General features: G+C 41.1%; 1 protein-coding gene across 1 annotated transcript in view; it reads left to right on the forward strand.

Moving 5' to 3' along the window:
• Positions 1–4,867: 4,867 nt before the first annotated feature.
• pld1a (phospholipase D1a) overlaps positions 4,868–17,397 on the forward strand; it is a 33,336-nt gene continuing 20,806 nt past the window's right edge. Inside the window, exons 1-2 of the mRNA XM_073483379.1 lie at positions 4,868–4,982; positions 17,087–17,296. Of these exons, the coding sequence (XP_073339480.1) occupies positions 17,119–17,296 (178 nt within the window). The 5' untranslated portion in view covers positions 4,868–4,982; positions 17,087–17,118. The remainder of the gene's footprint in view (positions 4,983–17,086; positions 17,297–17,397) is intronic.

The following is a 17,397-nucleotide window of genomic DNA, read 5'->3' on the forward strand; positions in this document are numbered from 1 at the left end:
GGCGCTGCCCTTTCCTCCCATCGTCTGTGTTAGAGTTACACACGTAATGGCAAAGGTTGGCAGCCGTGCGTAAAAACCAAGATACTTCAGCGCGTTGCACACAATGTTGCGTCCACACTGAAGCTGGAACAACTCACAATTCTGATCGGACAAAAAACAACCAAGATCCTCCAGGGAATAGATAGTCCTCTCCAAAGTCCAACACAAACATGAGGCTATTTTAGGGCAATCCAAATTATCCACTTCATCTGCGCTCTAGAGTGCTCCAACACTGTTTGGTGTTGAGTACTTGTTCAAAAGAAGAGTAGGCGTGTTAATTACAAAACTAATTGCATGCTGGATATGTGTAAGCTACACATCATCAGCCTAAATCCATGCGGAGGTGTATTCCAATCAAAACAGATGCAGGAGGAAAAAAGACAGTACAGACATCTCTTATCTAAATGATAAAAGAAAAATCTAACTTAGGGACAGTTATCGTCCACGTCCTCACTGTTTGGGGAAAATAAAACATGAGAATCCTTCATGCGCAAAAGAGTCCCAAAGAGTTCCCATCCCCGGCAGCGCGTCCCTGTGTTTGCGCGTCATATGAATCAAAACAGTGGATCGGTAGATGCATTGGGCAGCATGTGATGGTGAGTCAGAGGCAGGGTCGTAATGATGCGGCAGCAGCGGTAAACATCTGTCATGGGAAGGGCACCGCAACTCAAACTCAGCCAAACACAAACGGATAAAAAACAACCACAGTGAAAACGAATACTGTGTGCCGGAACGGAGACAGTTTTCTAAAAGTCACAAGCACCACGAAGGAACGACGCATTCTCAACATAATCATGCACATATGACTTTAAAGGATCTAAGTAGAATAAAGTAGTTGAGGATGAAGAAATTCACCCTGGCTCTCCACATCTGCTCCTCTGGTTGTGGTGCATATCCATTATGTGAGTCCTGACTCCCAGTGCGCAAAACATCATATACAGGTGAAGTGGTGCTGCTCAAGGGGAGGGTGGTGTGAGGGTCTACAAAGAGTCCGGTGCTGCAACGCCACCTACAGGTGTTTTCAGGCTAGTGATGAGTCTGGATTAGTGTCCAATGATCTGTTACCACCAAGTCTTCAGAGAGGGGAAAGAAGAGTGAGCTTTCAGACCCAAAATTACCGCCTGTTCCAGAAGTGTGGCTTTGCAGCACAGATGGTGAGGGTGATTGAGGGAAACAACATCCCCACAGGGATCAATTTAGTCAACTGCATAAGATTCAAAGATCCTATCTGGATTTTGCTTCCTAAAATTATCCACACAGGCCTATCTAAAGAGCCACTTTTGGTGATGGTTTAGACAGAGAGTAGAGTTTTTGCCCAGTGGGATATAAAAATGTGATGCTTAATATCTGAGAACTGCACTCTGCCCGAATGTAATCATATTATTCCACAGTCACAAAGAATCAAATTGCATTAAAGTCAATCCGAAGCCCCAGATTTAATTCAAAGCTCAAATTTGCCCTCTGCTGTAGGAGAAAGGGTGGTGGTGTGGCACTTATGAGTGCACTGCATTCCTGTTTCACAGTGTTGGCAAATTAGCAACATGTGTCACTTCCCTCCTGCTGTAGAGTTTTATTTGCAAGGAACATTCAGCCACATAAAGTACATTGTATGCACATGTATGTGGGTAATATTCATGTTTCAGGCAGATTAAAACTGTTGCATAGTGTAAAACGAGGGTAGAGCAGAGTCATTTTAGTAACTTACTTTACTGCCACTAGAATATAAAATAGCTTATATCACCCTGTAATAACTGGCAACCCGATTGGCAATTCTGCCAACAGCAGTGTTCGGTACCGACAGAGACTGTGAAGTTTGGAAAAGAGCTTTTGAAGTTGAAGGCTCTAAGCCAAACTGTCAAAAAATTACATTATATTTTACAACTTTAATTTTATGCCTGATCATTAATCCCCGTTATAGACTTGACTTTACATAAAACATAGAAGAAAAATTTGGATTGGCAACTGCAAAGTTTGGACAATGTATACTGAGCAGGGAAAATGGAGCATCTGCAAAACACATTTGTTTTTAAACTGTGGTCAGGGATTTCTTCTAAATGTGTGATTTAAAGGTAGCTGGACCACATGAAGTCATATAGGACTTCAGGAGAGCCAGAAGCTATACAAAAAGCAATTACTGATGTTCTTCTAAGCTAGGCTAATTAGCTTTTAGATTAATGCATCAATTACTGTTTGATTAGACTTAACTGCAGCCTTATTTGTTTGGTGTATTAAGCACAATTACTGAGATGTTTGACTATAAAAAAACGATTTATCAATGACAAGAAAAGTGGGCAAATTAGACAAGGCTATCTCACCAATTAGCATTTAAGGGTAACCACCAATTTTACACCTTTAAATGTGTAACAGGTCTTGGAGGATTACTGAATATGTGAAGAATTTAGTATAAAGCCTTTTTGTTGATATGTGTATCAAAAGGGAGTAAATGATTAATGGAACACAAGGAGGCAGGAAAATGGCAGGAAGTTGAGAGTAAAACATGACACGTGAGGATATGATCTACAAAATAAAACAGGAAATGACTAACCAAAAACCCAAACCATGACATTTGTGGCTCCAGAGGAAGCTGCATGTGCTACGATAAATTGCCTCTAATGATGTCACGCATTGGCTAAATTGCATTGTGGGTAGTGTAGGCGCCAGTTTTGAAAATGGTAACATGATCTCTATCGATTTTGATCATTTGTTTTTAAGCTGTCCATAATGAGCTCAACAGTGTTATAGGAGTGCAATGCAAACCAGTGTACTGTGCTTTTCATAACTTTGCACCAGCATTACTCACAATGCACAACTTAGCCACTGAGTGACATCATTGGAGGCTATTTATCAGATTCCATGCAGCTTCCTCCAGAGCAACAGAAGGCTTTATACCACTTTTTCACACAGTAGTACTTCCCAAGACCTGTAAACACACTTAAATGCATAAAACTGGTGGAGTTATCCTTTAACTAGTCATTATAGTTTTGTTTTTACACACTTTCATTTTCCATAATGGCATAATGATGTTTATATGGGAATGTCAGGTGTCAATAAGTCTGGTCTTGATTCATTTTTGACTGAATGTGCAGTCAACATGCACTTTAGATTTGCAGGGCGTTGGCCAAGATGAGCACATTCTTATCATTAGTTAAAATCCTGTCGTCAACTTTGACAGTGTAACACTGTTTATTGCTGTTAGACCGCCAAACACTGCTGCTTATATTCTCATTGACTCAATAGCTGGAGGCCTGAATTGTGAAGCTCATCACAATTTGCAATCTATTTCTATTTCTACTGCTCTGATGTGATCCCCATGCTTCAAATATGGTTATCTCTCTGCCCTTTGCGCTGTGTTTACCAGTAGATACCATTATGTTTATGACCGCTGAATCATAATGTGAGAGAGAGGGAGAGGCAAGAGAGGGCGAGAGAGAGAAAAAAGAGAGATAGACACAGAAATTGAGAAGGAGAGTGAGAAAGTAAGAGATCCTTATGGTGGTACGGACAGGCGCAGGACACTGGTCAGGAAAGTTGTGTCTTCGACGGCATCTTTGAGACCTTTTCATCACATCTGGTATGTACGTGTGGTCATACGACTGTGTTGTTTGTGCATGTAAGGTTAGATTTGGGCCATGTGGAAAAAAACCTCAACTGACAAACTTTTGGCATCTGTATTTATGGACTCTAACGACATTTTAGCGGGCCTACGGTCGTACCAATTGTTGTAATGATGATAATAGCTGACAACAAGCTGAAATCACCACTATTTACAGACAAAAAGCCTCAATTGGACTGTTTCTGTGACAACAGGAGGTAATAACAGCAGCATTGGTTATCTTCACTGAAATAGGGCTGTGTTTTAGTGTCAGGAGAGTTCTGTTTTTCTGTTTGTTTGGTCTTTTTATGGCTGTGAACGGTGTGTATTGTGTCCAAGCGTGAAGTCTGTCATAGGTCATCTCTCTGTTTGATCTTTTTATGACAGTGTTGCCGTGTGTTTCAGTCTTATTTCTCTATGGTTCACGTGTATGTTGTTCTACAGTGTCTCTGGTCAGTGTTAAAGTGTTTTTTAGGTGTCATTTTGTCTGACCTATGACTCCAAGGTGTGGTAGCAGAGTCCAGGGTAAAGTCCCTGCCATCAGGATACACCCACACATTTGACGCTGATGCGTTCAAGTGTGTGTTTGGTCTGTGTGAGTCGTAGTTTGTAGCTTCATCCACAAGATGGAGGAAGAGATCTCTTTTTCTACTTGAACGTGATGATCTCTATCCCTACTCCTGTGTGTGGCTGGCAAACTAATGAATGGTTTAGTGCTACAGGTGTGACATGAGGGTGGGCATGATTTTATCAGGAAAAAGTTTCAGCATGAAAACACACATAGCACGTGCACACAAAGGCTTAGGTGGACACACAGCTAACTCAAATTCTTGTTTTGTTACTCATCCAAATCCAAAAAACACATGCATGTAAAGCCACAGGCAGTCAAAAAGGCTCATTAATGCACATATTGGCACAGATAGACACATGTGCAAAAAGCTAAAGAAAGAAACATAAATAACACAAGTCGTACAAAAACAAAGAGAGTAAGAGTGTGAAATGATGAGACAACAAGCAGGACCAGTGTCAGTATTTTCTTCCCTGAGAGGACTCCTCCTACTTCACCAAAAGTCCACAACATGTGTCCATCCAATGAGAGAAGCCGTGGGAGGAACCTGTTGCTGTGATTGGTGTAGAGTTTCAGACACCCCTCCCTTCCTGAGGAGTTGGAGAGAGTTCACTGTTAGTTTTTTCCTCAGCCACACTTACTGAGTTAGAGAACAGAGGGAGAGAGTAGGGCTAGCTGCCTGCTGTACAGTTCCTTTGTGGAGAGTGTGTGTCGTCCATTCAGTGAAGCCAAGTGGACCGGTCACGAACCAACATGTGGGCTGAACGTCCACAGACAGAGCAGGTTGGTATAGTGTCTCCCTCTCTGTCTGTCTGTCTGTCTGTCTGTCTGTCAGTGTGTGTGTGTCTGCTCTCTCTGTTGTACTATTTGCGTCTAGGACTGGGGGGAGATATGTGCCTCTGTGACACTCCTTGGGTTTTGGGTTGTCAGTGGGATCATGGAGAAGATTGTGCAGTATCTTCAAGCTCCTATAAGTAGAAACAAACAGTGGGGCTGAGGGCAGCTCTTGTGTTTCTTCACAGCAGATATTTAACATGAAGCTGTGTTTGTTCATGCTGGGAAGATGTTTGAGTGAAGATCCCTGGCTTCCTGAGTTTTGTGGTCCTGTGCACTGTTTATTTGTGAAATAAGGCGACAAGTTGTGTGTTACCTGTTGTACAGGGCTGCTCAGGTGTGTGTGTGCTGACCTGCTGCCCCCTCCTCCTCACACCCTGTTGTGAAAGTTAGTTGCTGCAGCTGGAATGTCATGGGAAGGCTGGAGATATGTTGCCTCTCTTTCTATGCCGCTCGCTCATACCAGTCCCCCCCCTCCTCTCTTCTTCTGTTGTCTTTGCAACTGATACGAATGATTCTGACCTCTGGCATTCAGAAGCCTTCCTCTTCACACAGGCTGCGTGACCTCAATACTGTTCTGTTGTGGTGACAGCACACGCATACATCCATACAGTCAACTTTATTACTGTTACGCCTGACTCAGTGTGTCTGTGTGTGTTTAACTGCATCGACCTGTTCCATGTGCTGCTGCCCTGTGCGGTTTGTGATACATATCAATCATTAATCCCGTCAGAGAGAAGTGGAGGAATTTTAGTCCACGACCACCTTGTGTTCTTTTAAAGAAGTTATGTAACAGTAGTTGTATCTCACGCAGTGTTATTCTTCTTCTCAGGCAGGATAGGAAGGATTTCAAATATTTTTAGCGTGGCAGGCAGATTACTACTGAAAATATATTCCAGATGTGGACTGCTGTCTCATGTGCTCTCACCATATGGTGGAGTCCTGCCAAAAACCCACAAACATTGTTCTGAGTTTCCAACCGCAGTCTCATAAATTATAACCTGTGGTCAATTTAAAGATTATTTTTAGGGTTGTACAAAGACATTGTTTCTGTCACTTGTACTATCAATCTGCATCATAAGATTGTTTATAGCTATGTTGGAAAGATTTGTGGTCCACCACGGGAACTGACTTTGTCAGTGCTTTGTCAATGATATTGCTATAGATAACAGGTTTAAATCTAACTAGTGCAGTTCCCATTCAAAACATGCTGTGAGAGAGGCATCCCGGAGCAGCTGACGGTGCTGTCGAGCAATAATAAACATTGTAGCTCTTGAGATGTTAGCGTTAGCTAGCATACAGAAACGTAAAATCTCATTTTGACCACATCGTCCCACTCACCCAGACTCATTTAACCTTACGCTTTTATTTTTTTCTCACGGCAACAAAAGTTGTTGCACTACGCTAATCTCCATTTTGTTTATGTCTGCTTCCCCATGAGATCATGTGTTCATACAACACTGTACTTCCCTGGGTCCTCAGTAACAAAAATGCCAAGTGAGAAGTTGGATGAATGTCTCTTAAGATATGCAAAGAGCAGAGATTCTTTGTTTTATAGTTGGATTGCAGCAGACAGCACTGTTTCACTGCTGAAGACAAATGAAAGCGCTCTCATGCACAGCAGTCGAAGATAAAAGGGGTTTGTGAGATGCAATAAAGAGAAGTGATTTATTTACATAGTAAAAAATGTCACTGTGCCATCTGGCACTCAGACCATCATTATCACCATTTGTTTGCAAGTTTTCTAAACTCTCTATTTTTGATTTAGAGAAGTTATTTTTGAGCTGTATACAAGCCTGTGTTATGAAGTTTTCTTGCAAACTTTAAAGGGCTGGTTCACCCAATTTAAAAAATAAATAAATAAATAAAATCATGCTTTAGTCTGTATCACTTGTGCTATCTAGCAACACAGGTAGTTTTCATCATCTTTTCAGAAACAGTGTTCTCAATACTCTGGAAAATCCAAAGAAAACACTGTCAACACTCTTCATACGGGCTATTGTTAAAAGTTAAAGATGTAATATGTGACATTTCTCCATTGAAATATCAAAAAACGACTTGACCTTTAAAAGATAATGGTGTCTTTCATTTAGTCACCTGTTGCTTCTTCCAGGAAAGAGTGCAGAAGGAAGTTAGCAAAAGTCACTAAACGTAACAAAAATAAAACTTCCTCATAAAACTTCCTTTCCTCAGTCTTGAGCATCACACGTAACGTTGTTGTTTACCAATGAAAACAACAACTCCCATGATCCGGAACGACTTATGTGTTTTGTTTGATTGTGAGACTTCTTGAGATGGAAATTACATACTGTGCCTTTAAAGTTAAAAAGTAGTTCCAGCGAAAACCTCCTCACAGCCTGGTCTGTTGATTAACTGGTAAATTGTTTCTGGACAAACGTGCAGCTGCTGAACTTCTAAAAACGCTGTTGGCATCACATCGCAAAATCTCATGGACAGGTATCTCAACACCCGAGCAAATAAAACCAAAACATGGCTAAAAAATACTGGAGATGGTAATTTGGGTGAACCAACCTAAGTCAAGAGCACGAATGTCCTCTCTGCTTTCTGTCCTGCTACTGTAATCTTGGCAAGTTGGAGTCACTTCAGCGGTCAGTTAAGTTCTAGTTTGGTAGTTTCCAGGCTCTAACTTGGCCGCCTCGGCCAGGCTGACTCAGGCTTGGCTGAAAGAGAGAGAGCAGTTCCATCACTCCTCCAGTACAATGATGCCTTGTGTTACTGCCAGCAGAACGCCACTCTGGCGATGATGACGATTGCTCCCTCTCCTTTTCTGGCATCTACTGTATGTCTTGCTTTCTCTGCCTTTCTGACCATCCCTATCCCCCTATCCGTGGTGTGAAGGATTAGATAATAGGCAGCTTTAGTGTGGGCAGCGAAAGAGAGGTGTCACAGACCTCTCTTGTTGCTTCTCTAATCGTTCCTCCCTCTATCTTCTCTCTGTCTCTCTCTTTGTACCATCTGTGCCATGAGGAGCTTGGCACCGCACGAGCTGTAAATGCCAAACTAGGTTTATTTTATCTTTATTGCATGTGTGTGTGTGTGTGTGCGTGAATCCGTGAGCGTGAGCGGTAGCCTGTTACGCAAAGACGATGTTTACATGTATGTATCGTATCTTTAAAATGTGTTATCCACTCACAGTTTGCCACAGTACTTGTCAAGTTTGTTACCGCACATCCAGGAATAGATGATGCATCTTGCAAGTTAGCTATTTTTTTTCCTGCACTCAGTGATACGTGACAGCACCTCTGCCGATATTGACATAGACGGGCAGCCCCCCTCCAATAATGTGACAGTTTCCAAGCACGTATTGTGAAGAAAAATGAGTGTAGAGGGACAAAAGTGGGAGTGTCGGTTTATGACTGGTAGAGATAATTGTAAATAATCATTTGGATGACACACTGTGCAGCTATGGCAACTTTTATCAATATACAGATACAGATGTGACAGTCATATGATAAAGATGTGGGGTTCAGAGGTGATGACAAGCAGTAATGGTGGTCACGCCTATGACTGTCATTCTGAAACTGATACAGAGACGTTCCCAGACTTAATGATGAAATGCTGTAACTTTTTTTTTTTATATTGTCTTCACGTTTTCCCAACCTGTCATGTCTGATTCCGCTGATTTCACGTTTCCCAGAAAGACCAGCCCCTTCTCTCAAACTACGACATGTATTCAGTGCTGCGTGAAATAGTTTAAATCATCTACACACAATATACAGACATTCCCGTATTGATTTATAACAAAATATAACAAATCTGTGCAAATTTAGACATTTAACAATGTTGCAGATTGATAAAATGAGCAAAAAATGTAGCAGAAATTAAAGGACAGTGATGTCCATTGCTTCTTATGCAAGAACTGTACTTTGTTTGACCCTGGAGAATAAGGATATGATCCACACATCTATTAATGCAAGCCATGTTATCACAACCTCTTTTTTAAATGTACAAGGATAGATATTTTCTGCCAGTTATACTGTTAAATCCCCCAAAAAATCTTGTTCATAACCTTCACAAGAAGAGACCAAGGAGATGACATGCAGAGGATTTGAGTGGAATGTGCTGTACACCTTAGACCTCTCTACCACCAGGATGTTCTGAAGCAGCAGAAGAAAATCATTTTCTTTAGCATATTGGAAATATAAACATTCTGCACCCAGCTCTGGGTGAGGAAAATAACACTGTTTCCCTTTTCAAAGCATTGAGGATTTGGTAAAGGTCTCACGGAGCGAGGCTTTGAACTTTCAGACTAGATTAGACCACTTATACATCACCATCGTGCTGCCTGCTTTTGTAAAAGACAGATCAAAGCTGTTTCCAAACACTTTCTGTTAGTCACTGTCACCCCCAAACCCCCTGTGTATCTAGTTGTGTGAGTACAAATCGTGATAAGTAAAACAGCTTCAGAAAAGACAACATGATCATCTTACACGCGGACCACACACATTTGGCAGTGAATCGGATTTTTGGCTGGAAGACACACAACTTCCTGACTAAACTTAATTTTGGATAACAACAGCCTCGCAAGTGATGAGGGATGCAGATTGTTTTTGTCTGCCAGGGTGACCTCGTCTTCGTTCCCATGTGTTGCTGAACTGCTACAGGAACAGGACGGCTAACAAGGCTCTGTTCCAAAGACATAAACCAGACTGTGTCTTATCTTTGTTTTTCATATCGAAACCTCAGAGGGAAATGTTTTATGTTATAATAAGGACTATAAATGCAACAGGGCCGCCTTTTTTGGGCACTCATTCATGTAAAACAAACATGTCCTGCTCACTTCTTCCTCACAGAGCGACATTAATGGGTGTAAATGAGTGTAAGAGATTAATGAATCAACTGTATGTATATAGTACAATACAGTACTGTACAGTACTGAATACAGTATTGATTGTGGATTAACCTGCTGTAACCTACAGTAATTATTAAACCTTTGGTACCTCTTTCTATTAAGCCCATTTTTAAGTGGTAACTAATGACTTTATTCATGAAATTATTAACTAATGATTTATAGATATGGTTTATGAGTCATCGATACTCATGTCTTTCTCATAAACCATCAGGTCAGTGTGGGTAATTGTTGATAAGTTGTTCCTAACAAAGTTACAGGTTTCTTACTTTCTAGGCCAACAGCAATAGTTACTAAGTCATCTTTTGGGAAATATGATCATTCACTTTCTGGCAGAAAGTTAGATGAGGTTTAAAAGGCTTACCACCCTCATGACTTTTCTAGCAGCTAGCAGCTAGTTAGCTTAGCTTATCACAAAGACTGGAGACAGGAGGAAACAGCTAGCCTGGCTCTATTTTCTTCGTTTAATCTGTCCAGAAACCACATAAAAATGACAATTTCCCAGATCGAGAGGATTATCCACCTTATTCCTAACCCCCATGATACCTTTTGTGACTTATTGGCACTCCCTGTCGCTTAACCGAAAGCCCAAAGCATTTTCCTGGTAACAGATTGCTAATCCTCTTTCCTAGAATGATTGGTACGGACCATCATTCATTCATGAAGAGCTAGGTTGACGACTTTATCAAGTGGCTAGCACTAGTATCATTGCTTAACAATCTTATCATCTAACTCTCTGCAACAAAGTAGATGTGTGTGTCCAACTTTTGTCCGGTCAGAAGTCAAACTGTCTATTGGAGCAGTTTATTTGATAAACTAAAGAGCTAAAGACAAAGCAATCAATGTCAGTTAGAGAGATTCTTCACAACCTGGCAACCTAAAATGAGTTCCCATTGATGGCTTGTAACTGACCTTTATAAATGGTGCCTTAAAGTGGTACAAAAGTTACCAAAGTTCTCCAGAAGGACATAATTCAATCCAAAAACACCAAATGTGTGTTGAATATTACATACCCAGTGATGGATTTGGTCTGATTTCAAGCTCGGTCGCTGCATTAAAAGTGTCGCAATATGTCTTTAATGGCTCTCTGGCAGCAGGGTGACAGACAAAATTTCCCATGTGCCACATACTGGAAAGATTGATGAGTGCCCACTTCTCCTTTTATAATGATCTTTTTTTTTTTTTTTTGCTCTCTCTCTCTCAGCCACACTCTACCGAACCTCCACAGTTGTTCTCCCACTCTGCATTCGTTCACTTCCTAACAATGTATGATTTCACAATGTGTTGATTCCAACTAATTGACATTTAAGAGGGATGCTAGCACACGAAGGGAGAGGCGGACACTCTCTGCTGCCTCTGTTGATATTTATATACAAGGAGCTCGCTGGCTGTTAAAGCTATCGCCATGACAACAGGACAGGAAGCAGGAAGCAGGCAGTGTTCCACTGGAATGGAGTCGAGAGATAACGCCTGCATCTCGCCAGTTTCCATTTCCATTCCATAGCATTTTCATCATCGCTCTGCTCTTCCTTCAGGCTGCGTACTGTAGACACGCAACGTTCTTTTGAACATGTAGGTGCATGCATATGTTTGACATATGAGTCTACGCGTGCAGACATTCAAGCCACAGGCTGCGATCGAGGTCCCTCTGCAGTTGACCTCTTTGCAGGGTCAGGCATGTCGGGGGGTCATGGGTATTCTTGGAGCGGGGAGATAACTCATAAATACTTCTTCTGGAATAGAAGATCGCATGCACTCCCCTCAAAAGTTCAAGAAACGGGCCTTGGTGGATTTAATGACACTGCTGCATCCTGCATGTACCCAGACCAAAATCATATTCATTTTTGTTGATTTAAACAAAAGACGAACTCTTTCTCTCATTTTATTACTTTCTCTTTGTTCTAATAATTAATTTGACATTAAGCCATAAATCATGAGTTCTCCAACTGCATGATCATGTCTTGTTTAGAGATTAAATACAATACAAAGATGTAACTTTGAATAGTAATATAGTATTCATTCAGTTGTGTGACCGTCATGAAAGATCAGAGGGCGAAATACACACATTATACCAGCGTTGCTCAAAAACAATCGTCGAGGTCCGCGGGCGTCACGGGTGCAAGAATGCTGCCTTAAAAGAGTCATTATTAAGGTTATTATTAACTCCAGAACAGTGTACACAAAACATATTTCTTCATTTACCATTGTTCATTTACCACCTTAAAGGACGAGTTCATCCAAAAATGAAAATCCAGTCATTACCTACTCTCTCACATACCGATGGAAAGTCGAGTGAAGGTTCTGTGTTCATTTCTTCCTCGCAGCTTCACAGCAAAACAGTGTTGCAGCATTCTCCTGAGCAGCTGAAGTAGTTTGGGGACTTCCGGATCCGAGTCTCTGGGAATCTCCTGTTTGCTGCATTCATAGTTGAAAATGCTGGCCCACTGCCCCGGCACCTCTTGAAAATGAGGCACACTGGTCTCGTGCTTCTCTCAGACACAATGAACTAGTGTATCTCATTCTACTTGTCCACTTTTTTAAACCTCTGGGTCCCACCTCTGACACAGGCTTGCTAAATGCGCCTATACTAGCCTAAAAAATATCAGGAGAGGTGATGGCAATGTGTCACTCGCAAGCAGTTTTGATCAGGTTGCACTGAGATTTTGTGAAGATTAAATTGTCTTTTTTTTTAGGTGTCAAACCACTCTTAGCTGTGCACAATATCTTTACCCACACTATTGTCTTTCTGTACAAAATGTGACCAAACAAAGGAAGCTATTTAGAGCCACTGTTGACTCAGCAATGACCAAACATGCTCTGCTTAGAAATATGAATACTCTGATCTTATAAATAGTCTTAAATAAATGTTCTGTAGGATATTTACAAAATAACAGTACAGTGATGGTGATGATAGAAAAACAGGAAATGAAAATTATTAAATTATTTTGTTTCTCATTTTATTAATGCCAATGACTATGATCAGCAATTGTTAACACTCATCATGATAAAGTCCTATGATAACAATAAACTGAGAATCATTACTTAATTCCAACATTAGCATCCTTATTCAGCAACAGACCAGAATGAGAGAATGACTGGATGAATGAAGAGACTAATCTGCTTCACAGAGATAACAGGACACACGCAGACGTGCAGTCAGTGTCACTGTAGGCAGCTAACTGGTGACTGCTGGTGACTCTCCTGACTGTGTGAGCGTGTTGGATCATGTTCAGTGGCGTGGGAATGTTTACCGTCAAGCTGTTATCTGTTGGTGTAGGTGCTCGTGTGTTATTTCCTCGTCACGAACTTTTTAAGCTCCGATTTTGCATTTGGAAACGGAAAGAAGTGTCTGGTGCCTGTTTCTCACCTGGGCTGAGTTATAGGTGTAGAAGTTAAGTTCAGGCATTATAGGAAGTCTTAGGATTAGGTTAGGAGATAAAGCTGGTCGGTGGAAGTTCCTTTAAAGTGAACTGTTCAGAAACAATTGGTTTCTGTTCTTTTTTTTTCTGTGTGTATTTGTGTTCCTGCTCCAACTTGCTTCAGACAAAAAGTTGTTGAAATCTGATGAATCACTTAAACCTCACCCTTGGGTGCTGATACTCCCTTTTCACTTTAAACCAAAAAGATAGAAGGCACTGTCTCTGTTTGCTTTTTGGAGAACTGATACCTTTTTAAAGGGACACCCCGAAAATAAAAAAATACATATTTTTCCTCTTACATGTTGTGCTTTTTATCCTTAGTTGGCAGGTTGATAGGTATGAGTTGTAGAGATGTCTGCCTTCCCTCGAATACAGTGGACCTGGAAAAGCACTTGGATTGTGGTAGATACGATCACATCAGCGATGTCTCTTTCTAGAAATAAACAAGCCGGTTAATCAAGATTATCCACAGATCTAGTGAGCAACTCATTCTGAAACAATTTTCTTTCGACCATATCACCAGACAGGAGATGACAAGAGGCTCATGCTCGAGGCAGCGCGGGGATGACAGGTGTTATTTTTTATTTTATGTTATTACATTTTTTAAGTGTTATTGATAAAACTCAGGGACTAAAAAGAAAAGAGATACTTTAAGAACCTCTGCTCAGCTTTTCAGCTGTGAGCTGGGATGAGATTGCAGGAGCAACTGCTAACGCTGCTTGCAAACACACACACAATCACTTTTAACGTTTTAAAGTCACGTTGATAACATGCCAATCAAACCAATTTTTTAAAAACCGAGTGAGAGACTAGAACCACTAACTTGAAATGCAGCATTTTCTCAAAGAAATAAAGGAAGAATGGGGGATTCAACGTGATACAATACGGGAACATGATCCACAGTGTTGTACCATAGAGTAATCAAAAACTCTTTTCAGAAGCTTTTCTGCTGAGTCAGCTGCTCCCTTTCTTTCCTTTCCTTCCCCACCCTCTCCTCCAGAATCTTATTCTAGTCTACTCAAAGGGAGGTCTGCTAATGGGCCACATGTGTATCAGGTAGTCTTGGATGACTACACTGTGGCTTGGTGGTATTTTGCATATATGGGTCGTTCTTTGTCCTGCACTTGAGGGTTTATAAGGCGGATTGCTGTGCAGTCGTAGCCACTGTTGCAGTGTTGTGGTTCTCCACACCCTGTCTGTCTCCTGCCTTAGTAATGCAGGATTTTACAGACGACTGATCACGGTGCTAAAGTGAAGGTGAAACGGCGGTGTGGCAGGCACCCAGGGAGGATATTTTCTTTTCTGACAGGTTTAGCAGGTTTTTTTGCATCTCAAAAACTGTTTATTATTCAACATGATTCTGAGCAGTGTGTATTGGGGAGGTAACAGTGAAACTAAAACAGAATGGAGCAGTTTCTCCACAGTCTTTTGCTGCGAATATACGCTGCAAATTTTTGCCTTTGGGATGTACACACTGTAGAAGTGCAGTACTTGGAGTGTGCAAACTCTTATTAGTCTTTGAGTACATGCATGAGCACTATAACTCATAGTATGTTAATGTAGCATGACTGCAAAGGTGTAGGTGCATGTCATTTGTAAAATTAATTTTGGGATGTATTGCTGACTCATAATCCAGCTCCGTCCGGTTTTACTCAGTGGTGTCTTGCTCAGCAAATTGCATCGTTGCTTCATCACCAACTCCCCCTCTTATGGGTGTAGTCGGTCATGATAAATGTGATTAATCCAGTAATGAGGATAAGGAAAGAAATGTGATAGAGGGTTTGAAGAGAGAAAGGATGGGTAAAACCTGGCACCTACATTACCCACAATGCAACTTAGCCACTGAATGACATCACTGGAGGAAATTTATCAGATTACATGCGAACATGAGACACAAAAGGCTCCTTTTGTCGTATACGCAATAGTGCTCCTCAAGACACACTTTTATGTGGAAAACTGGCGGACTTACCCTTGAACTCAGAATGTATGAGCCTGTGAGTGGAATATCTCGTGGAGGAGCAGATAAAACATGACCTCTTAACCCTCATCTGGTGCAAGACATTCAGGCCACAGCTGTGCATGATGACAAGCTATCGTATTTTTTAAAAAGCAGTAGTACTGCCGTTTACTGCAGCACTTCCCTTTTATTTGGAATGCTTCTGACTTCCGTAGTGTGTCATAACGTAGATGATGTAATTGTTATTCTTTTTTGAAACTTTAATTCAGAGGATACATAACATGATATAGAAAATGTGAACAGATGAAAACAACAAAACAATTTGTAAGGAAATAAAGAAAATGCTATTACTTGAAATTCAAAATATACTCCAGGTATTTAAATTGTATTGCTTGATATTAATATAACCCGTGGTGAGACATATAAGAGATACCAGTTAATTATTGGATAATGTAATATTACTGATGCCATATAAAAATCAGCATTGGGTACCGTGCTTTTAATGTGAAAAGTCTAGTTTTCTGCCTGAAGCCGTTGTCATTTTTTAGCTTCGGTGTCAGCTGGTATTGGTACTCAACTCTGGAAATTATCATGGGAGTAGTAGTGTTGTCATGGGAGTTAAAAAATGGCACCCCGCCTGGATTGTGTTCATCTGCTGTATGTGAGTGCATAAGTCATTTAACTCATGATAACATGATTTGGACGTGGAGGAGGCTATCAGCTGATTTTGTTTGTGTCATTCTTTGTGTGTCTCAGTCATGCACAACTCATTTCAGTCGGGCAGTTAGTTGGTCATTAACTGGATTTAAGTGGCTCACCTGTTACTGTAGGAATGTCTCTGAAGTCACAGAGGTGGTGAGTGACACGAGATTTATTGAGAAATCACTTCCAAAGAAATATAATCAGCTCTTCATTCAGCTGCTGCAGTCGAAGGGTGGGCTGCTGCAGGCTGGCGTGTATGGCTTCAGTAATGCTGAGGAAGCGCAACAAACTTATTCACTGAATCGCTGAGCTGCTGGAGCTGTCTGACCTCCAGCCAGGCTGCAGCATTGTATTGGGAAGATAATTTATTTGCAGCATTGTTTTGGTTGTGCTGAGCATCATTCTGACCTTCCTGCAGCGACATGGATTATTCTCAAAACAAGCAATATTAAGAATTCTGCACCCGGCCTGATGTGGTATCAGAGAGAGCAAAATAAACAGTTTGTGCATGAAGACAATCTAACATGATTGTTTTCCTCTTATATATGAGAGAAATGCTGAATTAATGGCTTTAAACTCCTGGTATTTTCTTAAATTGATCATGAATATATCCTGTGCCTGTCATTTTGTGCTGTAGTAAGTCTGATCTCAAGTAATTCGATAGATTTCTGGGAAAAGTAAGATTATCTTGCTGCATCGACAGATAATTTCATAAAAAAATAAAGTGTCATTTTCTCCTGTTATTCGTTTTTTGAACTCTCCTTTTCTGCAGTAGAGTAACTAAACCTCAAACCAGCTGCACCTATTTAAGATTCTGAGCCAGTGTGTCACAGTGTTTCTCCACCAACATCATCACAAAACCAAAGGAGGGGATATGCTTCAGAAGAATGTTGTTTATAGAGTGCTGCTGTGTCTGGAGTGGTGCCCACACGTGACCATGTTACCTAGTACAGCTGTGTCCACAGTGTGTGTGTCTGTTTTAGTATACTTACTTGTTAGTACACTTTTGGTCCTTATAATAGAACATTAGGGTCTTACCTACACATACTGTACTGTATATATATGAGATGTATATATGATCATCCTCCTCTTTTTTCTCCTCTAGGCTCGCCCTGCTCCGGGGGCTAACTGCTAAGCATGCTGGGTAAAGATAAGCCCACGACCAGTAACCTCAACCTGGTGAACGAGGAAGTAACTGACGGCACGGCGGCCCCGGACATCGGTATCAACATGGCCGAGCTTGTGGAAAGCCTGGATACCAGAGAGCTGGACCTAGGGGAGGGAGAGGAGATCGACTATGATGGAAACTGCATAGGTGTGATTTTCACCATTGAACTTTCAGGAAGCTTAACTTGTCAGACTGTGAACCAGAGTCATCACTCATAAGCAAGATTTACATGGCCTTATATGCCCAAA

The sequence above is a fragment of the Pagrus major genome, chromosome 16 (genome assembly GCF_040436345.1).
Source record: "Pagrus major chromosome 16, Pma_NU_1.0".
NCBI classification, from domain to species: Eukaryota; Metazoa; Chordata; class Actinopteri; order Spariformes; family Sparidae; genus Pagrus; species Pagrus major.